This window comes from Epinephelus fuscoguttatus, linkage group LG2, assembly GCF_011397635.1.
Source record: "Epinephelus fuscoguttatus linkage group LG2, E.fuscoguttatus.final_Chr_v1".
Taxonomy (NCBI): domain Eukaryota; kingdom Metazoa; phylum Chordata; class Actinopteri; order Perciformes; family Serranidae; genus Epinephelus; species Epinephelus fuscoguttatus.
Genome location: NC_064753.1, coordinates 13981809 through 13994449, shown reverse-complemented (window position 1 = coordinate 13994449; position 12641 = coordinate 13981809). Strand labels below are relative to the sequence as shown.

The following is a 12641-nucleotide window of genomic DNA, read 5'->3' as shown; positions in this document are numbered from 1 at the left end:
GCTAAGAAACAGCTCTGTTGGTTTTTCCCCCAAATGTAGTTCACTCAGCCAACTCATGTGGACTGGGTTATTAGAATGCGAATGCAAAATATGTACAGCATCGATATTTGGCGTCCAGGCTCTGACCTCATCACTCCCTAGAAGAAAACTTGGCGTCAGCACAGGAGGGAGTGGAGAGTGTCGATGATTGCTTCTCCCCTTGGGAAGGTAGATTCAGAGCTTACCAGGTGGAGGCTGGGCTTTTGAAATGCTGTATGACCAGCGGCAGTAGAATCAGCAAGTGGTGACAGAGCTTCCAGGTGAGTTATGTGGCAGAGTGAGCAGAGCACTGACATCTTAAGTGTATCAAGTGCAATGGATATGTATTTTGCAGTATCAATGTGATCAGTATGTTTTTTCCTACCTAGATAGTTTCTGCTCTTCACCATTTCTGTGACGTTGATCTTGGTGGCTCCCTCTGGGATCTCCACTATCTTGTGGTAGCCGATCTTGGACAAACTGTGTTTAAACACTCCAGAGACGAGCCTACAGGTTGTGTTGTCGCCTCCGCACACACCGCATTTGTCCATCACCTTTCCTGATCCGAGATAGTCATCGCAGCCCACACTCTGTGAGACAGAGGAGGAAAAGCAGTTTAATGAAGATGTGAGGAGTGACAAACATTATCGAGGGAAATGGCTGAGGTATTAAAAGTGTGTTCAATAAAACTGCCATTTACTGGGAATCATGCCCATTTTCAAAATGTATACATGCTATTCTTATGGTCTAAGCCCAAAAATATTAGAAGATACGAACAACTCTCCTAAATCCAAAAACAAGGATGATAAAACTCAAATTTTTGATGTCATAGGATACAATGTCTGGAGATGCTCTATAGACAATGAATTAGGAGAGATGTTATAGATGACACTGGCCCTCATTTAACAATCCAAAATACAAACCAGCACAGATCTGAGCGCAGAAATCATCTAACCATAGGGTTCATCATGTGCGATTCATGAAACATTCTTATCTTGCCAGTCACAGTGTAGGAATGATCAGGCGTTGATAAATGTCGCATCTGCAAACAATCCTCATTTCATATTCCACCCCAATATGATCTGGGTTCAGACACCTTGCCCCTTGAGTGTATGACATGGAGAGACGCCAAGACAAGAAACTTCTCTGAGCTGGAAATGGAAATGCAGGTCCAGTTTAACCAACTGGTTCTATTTGGCAGCCTCAAAAGTGGCATCAAATGAAGTTAGAAAAATGCAGTATGGAAAAGAAAAACACTGCTGTGGTTGAAAGCCATGCAGTGGACATTCGAACTCCAGCTGAGCCGACCTATAGCCGACATGTATTAATAATATTACCCTATACATTATATAGTATTGATATTGTTATAATTGAGGAGCATGTGGCCGTGTGTGTTAGGTCAGGTTCCATTTCGGGCTTAACAAGTGGCGAAGGAGACGCAGACGCACAACCTGTGTCCGAGCCAGACACCAGTAAAAATTTAATAACCCCCTAGGCTATTTGTATTTAAATATGCTCACTGTGGGGCGCTGGTGGCTTAGTGGTAGAGCAGGCGCCCCATGTACAAGGCTGTTGCCGCAGCGGTCCAGGTTCGACTCCAGCCTGTGGCCCTTTGCTGCATGTCACTCCCTCTCTCTAGCTCCCCGTTTCATGGTTGTCTGTCCTATCCATTAAAGGCTAAAAAGCCCCAAAAAATATCTTAAAAAAAAAAAAAAATATGCTCACCCTCACCAGGTTTATTTATTTATTTTGAATTATGTGTTAATGATAATTGATCTAAACATGCTGTGGTTTGTCAGTGTTAAAAAGAAGAGAAAAGTTTATATAAATATAATAAATATATTATTAGTGAGAGCACACGTCCATGTGTACATTTTTAAGTGGTTAGTATGTGGCTGCAAATACATAGATGCCAGTCAGAATCTGGTCTAATAGCAATTCTCCAGCTCAGCCAGATTTAAAATGCTGCACAGCAAGTCTACACTAACTCAAACTTTTCTCTGCTGTCGTTCACATTGATAAATGCCGAGCTTGGCATGGAAATGACCGTACGCCCAGTTGTCTGTCGTGTGCATAAATTAAGGTAGCTGAGACCACCCAGGGGAAGGTTCTGATTATATGGGTACATTTTGTGTTTCAGAACTGAGAACACTACAACAGACTAAAGCTCATTTGGGTATAAAAAAAGAAAACAAATATTCTGTGGGTTCACAAAATCAGGCTCACATTCATTGTTTATGGAGCAGCCCCAGACTTTATACCCTATGGCATCACAAGTTTGAGATTTACTTCCCTGGTCTCTGGCTTTGAGAGAAAGCAGCTCATGTTCACAAATATTCACTGAACTTTCCGAGGCCATGGAAATAACATATTTGAATTCTTAATTTAAGTGAATAATGGGTTGTGTACATATACATAAGCTATACTTAGTCAAATAGAAAGACCAAATTAGGCATAAAAGATTACATTTACAAAGCTGAGCCAAGTCGTACCTGTAAAATGAACTCAATAAACTCAAACAAATAATAGTGATTAGCAGGGATCTTGTTACTTCCCAGAGGGCATCATTTTGGCATGACTGTCTTTGAACTGAGCCCAGAATTTTTTTTCTAAGTCTCTAGAGTGTGAGTTTTCTGTGTCACATTGATGGTAAAAAATACAGGAAACCTGGGCACAGTAAAAATAGAACAGTTAACATCAGCAGTCCATAAATTTACTTAAAGCAGCAGTAAAAGCAACCTCGCTGTGCAAACAGGTGGCGGAGCAGCCAAAACTGGTCCCAGTGAGCTACCGTACACTTAAACACACAGGGCTGTGGTTATGGTGAGGCCCAAACAGACCACAGTCACCAATAAGGAAACCAACAGAGTGGGCATCGCAGGGGGGGCAGACATAATCATACAGAGACTTTCTGAGATTGGCCACTAGCCAATCTCTGGGCCTTTGAGTCATTTTGCAGCTCTCGTATGGCGACCATGTGTATTCCCTGATTGAAGCTGACATACTCCTCTTGCTCTGTCTTGTCATGCAAACATATTTGCCTCAGAGCTATGAATGTTGGTCCCAACATTTGTTACAAAAACAAGTTAAATATGGTAACTTCCTAAGCATGTAGACTGCTGTGAGTTTACATGCAGTCATGATGACTTAACTGAAGATGAATGACATCATCAAATGGACAGGATGTGTGAAATAAGTCATAACAATTGTGGTCATCTCCTTGAAGGTTTAGCTGTACTAGAGCAGCCACTCTAAGTCCACAGATGGAAGGACAGAGAGCAAGGAGAGGACAAGGAGGCGGAGAAAGGTACAGTAAAAGGATGAAAAGAGGTATAATGGGAGGAATAGCAGGAGAGATGGAGGTAAAAACGGTGGGCTGTGGCAGCTGAGGTGAACTCAAGAGGAGAGTCTGGCACTCGTCCACTCGTAGCAGCTCGCTGTGTTCTGGGCCAAAACACCACCTGAGCCAAAACAAACATGAAGTGCCTCCTTCCACACAGGAAATAAGTGATGAGAGAAAAGAACAGCAAACTAAGAGAGCGAGCTGGGGGGAAAAAATGAAATAAAACTACCAAACGCTTCTGTGGTCAGTGTGGAATTAGGTTGCAGTGCAGCATGGGGCTGAATAAAGTCGGGATAAAAATCACTAAACACAACACGATAACATTCAGAGAAAAACTGCTGCGTTTCATGATCTCACTTTACAGATCTGTGAATATAAAGCAACTCAGAATACTACAGGATAGTGATAAAGACGTACATAATACGTGGTAAAACACATTTTGGGATGTTTTGACAAGCTCCACTAAGTCTGCCGTGGAAAAACAAATAAAAATGCAGTCGAGGAGGACTGTTAGTGACATGACTACCAATGAATATCTCCTCCACGTCTCCATTTTCACCATAAATCCCTTCAAACTAAAACAACACAATTACAGCAGCTAGGCAGCCTTTGCCTGAAAAAGGGAAAAATGTTCCTCTCATAAAAAAAGACACTGACATGGGGAGAGGTTATCTGCGGCCATTTCGATGAGAAAATGTCTGAATCAAAACATGTTATTATAAGAGTGGAGAATGAACGGTGAAATTCAGTGACCCCAAATCTGAATTGTCAATGTGATATCATATGACTGTGGATTTAAAAACACAAAGGGTTTACGTTCTTCTTACAAGGGAAGAGCCAAGAGGTTTTATGCCTAGAACATGGGAAGCATGAGAGAGACGATTTGATATCTAGTGATTTGGACAGTTGCACCATTAAAATCACTAAACTGTCAAGACAAACTCTGCGCACAACACTAACATCCTAATCTGTCCCTAAATAATCCCCCAAATTGTCACATCTGCCCTCCATGCTGCCTCTGACAAATGTGACCTTGACTGTGAACCCATCAAAATGAGGTGTCGCTGGTTGTCAGGACAAATGAACGCAGCCGCGGCTCGGCGAAAAGCCTCGCCAACTCTTCCCAGAAGAAATGAAACAGAGATCTTGTTGCGGTTGATGAACGAGGAGGCAGCTTTGGAGTCCTGGTCTAGTTTCTTCGCTCAGAGACCACGTTAAAGCTTCTCTCACCTTCTCTCTGTGGGTGGCTTGTGCCATCTGCTGCTGAGAGAAACTGCCATGTTTTCAGTGGAATTATAACAGGATTTTTTTAAAACGTCCCCAAAGCCCACCTTCATCTGGAAATGGTTACACGTGTCAGGATGGAAGAATCGGCTCCAGTCAAGTCGTGAACACTGAAAACAAAGTAATCTTAAAGTAAATCCTGATGGTATTGTCCCACAAGATGCAGCTGGGTTAAACTCATCATACTGCAGAGTTTTTGTAACAAACTGACCTCACTCGCAGCCAAAGGCACATGTCGCTGGAGGTTTCTTCTTCTTCCAGAAAACACAAGGCACTTTAGAATTAGACACAGACGTCCTGAGAGGTGAGTTTCAGTCCTTTCTTATTGAACTACAGGTTCACCCCCACGGGCCTATAGATCAATGATGACAGCACTTCAACTCATTTGCAGCTTTAATGTTTAAATACTGAAAATAAACTAGGGCAGAGACTCTAAAACCTGGACTCTCACAGTTGTCAGCATTATGGTTACTAAAGTGAACTGTGAGCTGTGGGATAAATGTCAACACATAGAATGAGTGTGTTGGGTCCTTAAATTAATAAAAAACAAGCGATTTCAACTAATTTATGGGGTCATGTGAATTTGGGGACCTTTAAAACAGAAGGAAGGGGCTGTCACTTTATTTTGTTTAACCTCTTAAACCCAAGGCTCTCTTTCACTTCCTGTATTTAAAGGCTTAATGCATGGCTACTACATGTGCCAGGGAATTTTCAGGACAGGTTAAGCTAAAATAAAAATAGTATTTTAAACACAATATTGACATTTGAAAAGAGCAGCCCCTTCACACACTCAGTAGACACTGAGCAACATCAGTATTCATATGAAGTCTTGTTTCAGGCATCCTGACATATGTAGATGCAATGCTCACACTCCTTTTAGCTCCTGACGGACTCTGAAGCTGTTCAACACTCCGCTTTAATCACCAGTTAGTTGCTAACTATGCCAGTCTACCTTTTCACTCTGGGCAGATTCAGTTTCATCAGAGCGTTTTAGCTGAAAAAAGCTGCCTGCTGCCGTAAACAAGGTTGATGAGATCCATCCATCCATTTTCATCCGCTTATCTTGGGCGTGTCGTGGGGCTGAGCAAAGCACCCCAGACATCCCTCTCCCCAGCAACGCTTTCCAGCTCCTCCTGGGGACCCCAAGGCGTTCCTAGGCCAGATGAGATATGTTCTGGGTCTGCCCTGGGGCCTCCTACCAGTGGGACGTGCCCGAAACACCTCCAGTTGGAGGTGCCCAAGTGGCATCCGGATCAGATGCCCAAATTACCTCAACTGACCCCTTTCAACGTGAAGGAGCAGCGGCTCTACTCTGAGCTTCTCTCTGCATGTCCGAGCTCCTCACCCTATCTCTATCTCTAAGTTGCCATCCCACGGAGGAAACCCATTTTGGCTGCTTGTATCTGCAACCTCATTCTGTCGGTCACTACCCAGAGCTCATGACCATAGGTGATAGTTGGGACGTAGATGGACCAGTAAATTGAAAGCTTCACCTTCCGGCTCAGCTCTCTTTTCACCACAATGGAGTGGCGTAGATGAAAGAGTAAAAGTAAACCAAAGCATCGAGCTGAATGACACTACCACGCTCTGTAGAGCTGACGGGAACAGTAGAGTTGGGGATAACTCTGTGTGTTATTCACTGTGAGCAACAACTTTCATGTTACTAGCAGTCATTTGACCAGTAGTTGATATGAAAATAATTATTAGTGCAGCTTTTAAGGGGGCAAACTGACGAGTACAATAAATGTGTTGGTGATATTTACAGTACAGACAATATATTAAAAAAAGCATTTTAAAAAACAACACTTTTTTCAATGTTAATTTCTGTCTTCAGTTTCACACTGTAGCCCAGAAATAAGTGGTGATTTGCACGGGCCCCTTTTATCTGCCTGTTAATTTAAATGATTCCAAGTTTGCTGTTTCACTTGGATGCACGCAGAGGCATCTCTTCCCTGAAATAAAGATTTAGAGGCAGCGAAAAACCATCTAAACCACTATCAGAGAGTTGGGGCAAATATGTACCAAGGCTCTAAATCTCCTCCTGACACCTCTGGCATAATGTTACAGTTGTATTGCAATAATAGTGCTTTTATCCATGTAGGAGGCCTGGTTTGTGGCTCCAAACTAGGAATGCAAATCTGAATAAAACGCTAACGCTCAGAATGATATCATGCTTAAATTAACAGCAGTGGTAGACGCAACATGCAGGCTTTTGACTCCTGTCTACTGGAGTAAATTAAGTTTGAGATGTGGTGGAAAACAGGCGCTACTCAGTGCTGGAATGTGGAACAGAGGAGTGTGTGAGTGTGCTTGTGTACCTTAGATGATCTGTTGCAGCAGGTCAAATATTTTGTAAGGTTTGTGACAGACAAGGTTATTTGTGTCTTTACTGAGTGAAGACAGTAAAGACACAAAGATATCACAGTTCTCTGTCATACTGGCCTAAACCATCAGTCAATATATTTGACACAGTTTATTTTGTGAGCAAGATGATACAGGTTATTTATACAGCCTTATTAAGATGCTTTTGTTTACTGAATTTCCATTAGTGCTCTTTGGTAACAGACTAATATTAAACAGCAGTGGTCTGGTGTCTTTCTAAACCTGGCTGCTGAAGAGACTGTCTGAGACATGAGTTACAGGATGAGATGCAAACACGTTTTTTACTATTACAAAGCACAGAAGAGAGTTTGGGAAGTGAAGGCACCAGTTTCTGTGCCTAACAGGTGAATGTTGTCAGCTAGTGTTTAGGTGGTTTAGACAGAATAATCTGCGTCTGACACACACATCAAGCCCATAGCTAACAGACTAACACCAGCAGGTGCTCATGGCATGACATCCACTGCATCAGCAGAACCCAAATGTTGGCAGCTGTTTTGGGCCGTACACACAGACTAAACCCACTAGAAAAGATGCTGTGCATTAAATTTTACACAAGGCTCAGCATGTACATCTCTGCCACCTTTGTCATCTGTCTCTGAAATGTATGCAGCTGTCTGAGTGATGCATTTTTATTAACTTTTAGGGTTCAAACTGGTCTGGTCACACACTAAATATGTAAAACTAATACTTCAGACATTTGACTTTTATAACCACAAAGTATGAAAACACTAAATTATTTATTGGTGAAGTAATAACAGCCACAAGAAAGTAATTCACAGTAAATCAGCAGTGGTGAGGCAGTATGTGAACATAATATGTTCTTTATGGGGGCTTTGACAGACAGCTCAATACAAATACAAAGTTTATGTGACTTGCTGCCCCTTTCCCATGTATACAGTCTAGGCTTCTCTCTGTCCTCCCACGGTAGGTTAGTACACTATTGTCAGTACCACAGCCACACTGAGACATTACAGAATTTTAACATCAACACAAATGTAAGGAGTCAGTATAAAGCACTGAGACATCACCTGGGTATTTCCCTTTGGTAAAAGACAATTCTCAGATCTGACAGACTTGCCCAGAACAACTCTGCAAAAAGTCAATGAAATGGAGGAGGTTATGAATAAAAAGATGTTTTCTTAGTCTGGAGATGGTGCAGTGGTTAAGCCCAATCACCCCCACCCCACCCCCCCACCCCCATCTGAATCCACATAAATCCATGTTGGCTGAGGCTCATATCCCACCAGAACCTTCTAACCTGCGTCTTAGTAGTTTCCCTCTCAGCTTTCCTACTGACCGCAAAAAGAAAAACAGAAAACAGTACTGTGAGGCACAGACTGCTGCTGTCTCCTTCAAAACATGTTTTCTAGTGCTGTGAAAATCTACATGTTATTTTTTGCAATAAATTTGAAATATTTAATACGATCAAAAACATTTTTGGCAATTAATGCAGCAGTATTTTGTTTCCATCCTGTGGTGGCTGACCTAAATGACAACATGTGCTGCCAAACTGAGCCATCCTGGCTAAAGATGGATAAAGACAAAGTTTTAGGCAGGAAGTCTCTCTTTAAAAAGTTGCTCAACTGATCTTCGCAGAAAAACAGAAGTATCTGCGTGGTTCGCAAAACCAAAGACGTAATTTGTCTTTGACCTTTCACCTTATTCCCAGGTCATCAGATACCAGATACCTTCAGTTGGTAGTCAGACTAAACCACCAACCCAAAGTATTGGTATATGACAACCACAGAATGAGACTCAACAATCAACTATCTTTCTCTAGAGTTATATACTACACATCTGATAAGAAAAAAAAGCTAATTGCGATTAATCACAGCTAATCATGTGATTAATAAATTTTCTAATCAATCAACAGCCCTGATATTTTCACTACCTTCAAATGCACTATATCGATTACACTTCTGTTAAGAAAATCAACAAATAAATTTCATGACAAGCCTCAAGGCTTTTAATCTCATTCATGTCAACGGACAGCGTACTTCCTGCCTGGCAAAGTTAGAGGGATATTAGCACAGCTCCTCATGGTAAACCACGGGGAATAAAGGCATGCTATGATCTGTACTCCTACTGTAAAAATGCATCCCAGGAAGGAGGCAGTGCAGTAACTTAAAACATATTTATGAGCGCGAGGTTAAAGGGGGCTGTTTGGTGAACATGTTGGGGATTTCTGCGTCTCTTCACACGTAGGAAGGTTGTAATTTTCTTTGGCCGACTGCCAATGAAGTTATCATGACTTGGTCAGCTGTAACACACAAGCTCGTCTGGAAATGCAATATAGCCCTAACTCGGCTTCCAGGTTGAGAATACGGAGGCAACATCATCCCAACGAACGACAAAGAATTTATAGTGGAAGTGACCTCAAGACACGATGCTGAGTCTGGGAATGACATTACTGAGATCGTGCAGACATCTCATTGACATGAAAATCAAATAAGATTATGATTAAAAGGGTTTTAAAACAAAGATTGGTATGAAATAAGATTATGGCATGATAATACACCACCTCTCTTTCTTATGAAGTGCACATTGAGGTTGCCACGGCCACCGACATCTGCCTCTCACATGCTGGGATCCTGTGGATCTTTAACTGGTTTTAATGAGTGGGTGAAGGCATCACTGCTTTTACTTCAGTCAGCACTTCAAACACATCTGTATCTGTGGAAGCCATACTGTCATCAAGTTCACATGTGACATTCTCACTAATAGACTGACAGAACCACTGACCTGATTTACTGTTACATCCTATCTGAACTATAAATATAATATTATGTCTCAAAATATTTGTCTCATTTTGAGGATAACACTGGATGTGATCTGGGGACATCGATCACTGGTATCAAATTTCTAAATGTAGAATTTATTTCATGTTTATTTGAATAGGTACAAGTTTGCACTACAGCATTTATAGCCTATAGGCTCACCTGCAATGCCTGTCCTTAGATGGGCCTTTGGTGCCAACAATAAAGAAACTAATGTATCATATGACCTAATCTAAACCCCTCCCCCAAACAGTGACTGCCCAATCACAGTTTGGCAACTGTAACTAAGGTCTGTTAAGCTTTGGATTTCTCCACATGCTGAAGTGATAAGCCTGGGGCTGCAATGTGAGATACTAAGCATTAAAAGAGACTGGAGGGTGGTACTTTTTAGTCTTTCCAAAAATTACACAAGCAAACATGTAAGGAATAGGTTAATCTAGGTTTATCTGCACTATTTCCAAGGGCAACAAGCACCAGGGGTGGAGCAGGCGGGTGGGGGGGTGGGGGGTGGTGGGCAGGGCCCCAGCCCTGAATGTTTTCTCAACAGACCAAAATCTTTGCTATTCCCTAAACAAATCTAACATAATTGAGTTGATGTTATTCTGTTGGCCTAGCATTCATTTCAGAGTATTAAAGACCACATTTACATGGCATTGGTAGGGACCCTTGATTTGCAAGTAAAGCTGCCCAGATAGTTATGGGATTGAAATGTAATAGATACATCAGCTCATTCTATGAACTTTTCTCCAGCATAGTATGACAAACGTAGGGTTCAAAATTAGTAATGCTATTCAAGCCAAATTCCTTCCCTACCTCTGTTGAGTCACTTAAAAATAGTAATACCTGACAAATTTTTGCCTCTTTTTAAGTGACAGCAGTGAAAATAAGATGTCCTACAGTTTTGTTGTACTGTGATTTTAGAATGATGAGGACAGTTGGAGATTAAATATTGTTTAGGCATTTTTTTATATCTCAAATAGCTTGAAAAATAGTGCATATAGCTGCTGTAAATGGGAAAGAAATCCCAGCTCTCGGTGGAGCATGCCCCCAGACCTCTCAATGTCTGAAAGTTTACAATGTCTGGCCCCACCCCTGAGGAGCACCTCATTAACAGCATGCGTTTATGGGGAGACAGGTTACGTTAAAAAAAGCACACTCCTGACTACCACACACACTCTCTTGAGTATGTCCTCTCTGTGTGAAAGTTGCTGGAGGATTTAACCCTAACACCATTACCCCAGATAAAGAGATCTTATATATTTCTTATCATACTTATAATACTAACCTAGCTCTACCGCTATACAAGAGCACTGCTGTTTCTTAATGAACTGGTGACCATGAAGATTTTTGCAGCTTCTGGTGGGAGACTTTTACCACAATACCATGTATGTATCCATCAAATGCATCAAAGCCCGTTTACAAGACTTTCTTTTTTAAACAAATTAACTGGAAACAAGAGTAATCAAGCTCTGACTCTAGCCGGGTTATGTGTGTACTACATGGAAGATGTGACTTCATCAACAGCTAAAAATTTGCAGATTTATTCAATTTGATCCCCTCCCTCAGATTTCACTTCTGGCTCTGCTATAATGGGAACGCTAACTAGAAGACTAACTGTGGCTTGTAACCACAAACAGAAACATAAGTTCTGGTGTTTTGGATAGTAATCACTCGGCTTTCCACTCTCCACAACAGGGCATCTCATGAAACCAATAGCAACATGTGTCAAACCAAAATGGGATCGCAGACAAGCTGGGATAATTTACTGTAACCTCAGAATAGACGAGCTGAGGACAAAACAAGTAGCGGCTGTGGTTCCAACAATTATATACAAATTGCATCAAAGCTGTTTGTGCATTTTTTAAATTGATGAATAAGCACTGACTAAAAATGGACTAAAAATCTCAATATCCCCATCAGGTTATCATATCTGCAGGATGTCCTACAAGCAAGCATGAGCATGTGTCGCCAAGTGGTTAAGAAAGATGTAGGCATGAGTGGCAAGACCTTTGACCCTAACTGTAAAAAGAGGCCTTCATCCATACCACAAACTGCCCTCACAGGCCGGGGAGAAGGGGAGAGCGTCTTCGTTAAAGGGTCCCATGCTTGTAAAACACTCAGAAATAGCATTGAGCATAGTGAATCTACAGCCATAAAAACGCATAGGGTTTCTCCTGACATCACTCCACTGATATGGATGCACTGTTTTGGAAACAGAAGGACTGAAAGGTCTCTGCTGGGCATTAACACTGCAAAGTAATGAGTTTGATACCCATTGGAAACATCCACAAAAAGACAGAGATTAATCACATGATAAAAAGAGGACTTTGAACATTTCATGTAGTTGAAATAAGTGTCAGATGATGCCACTGATGAGCTGCACTAACTGTGGTTCTGACAGGACTTTGTGAAATGTGCTTGTGATACAACCCCAGCGTTCTGTCAGGGGTCACCCCAGGCCATTCAGCTACCTCTGACATACTAAGTGGGTTACATCAAATAATACAACAGCTACAACAGTCTGTTAAGTTCAGAAAGTTACATCAGTTTTCTGTATTGCAGCCTTTTAAACCAGGAAAAGACACTTATGATATCACAATATCCAAAATCGAATTATCTAGTCTCATATCACGATACTGATAAAGTAACAGTACATTGCCAATCTCAAATTTCTCTTACTGGAATTTTAGAAAAAAAAAAGAGATCAGTAAGGTCTAAATTATTCCAAACATAAATAAGTCACTTATGTGACAGTCAGCCTTTCACTGACTTTCTGACAAATAAAATTAATACATTTTTTCATTCATAACATAAAAAGATAAAATATTTCAAAATGC

The 12641-nt window shown here is 41.3% G+C and overlaps 1 protein-coding gene across 2 annotated transcripts in view; it reads right to left on the bottom strand.

The window, feature by feature from the left end:
• Positions 1 to 12641, bottom strand: part of LOC125904442 (thrombospondin type-1 domain-containing protein 4-like) — a 50497-nt gene that overhangs the window by 11226 nt on the left and 26630 nt on the right. For both annotated transcript variants that reach the window (XM_049601837.1, XM_049601845.1), the window contains exon 8: positions 404 to 608. In XM_049601837.1, the coding sequence (XP_049457794.1) occupies positions 404 to 608 (205 nt within the window). The remainder of the gene's footprint in view (positions 1 to 403; positions 609 to 12641) is intronic.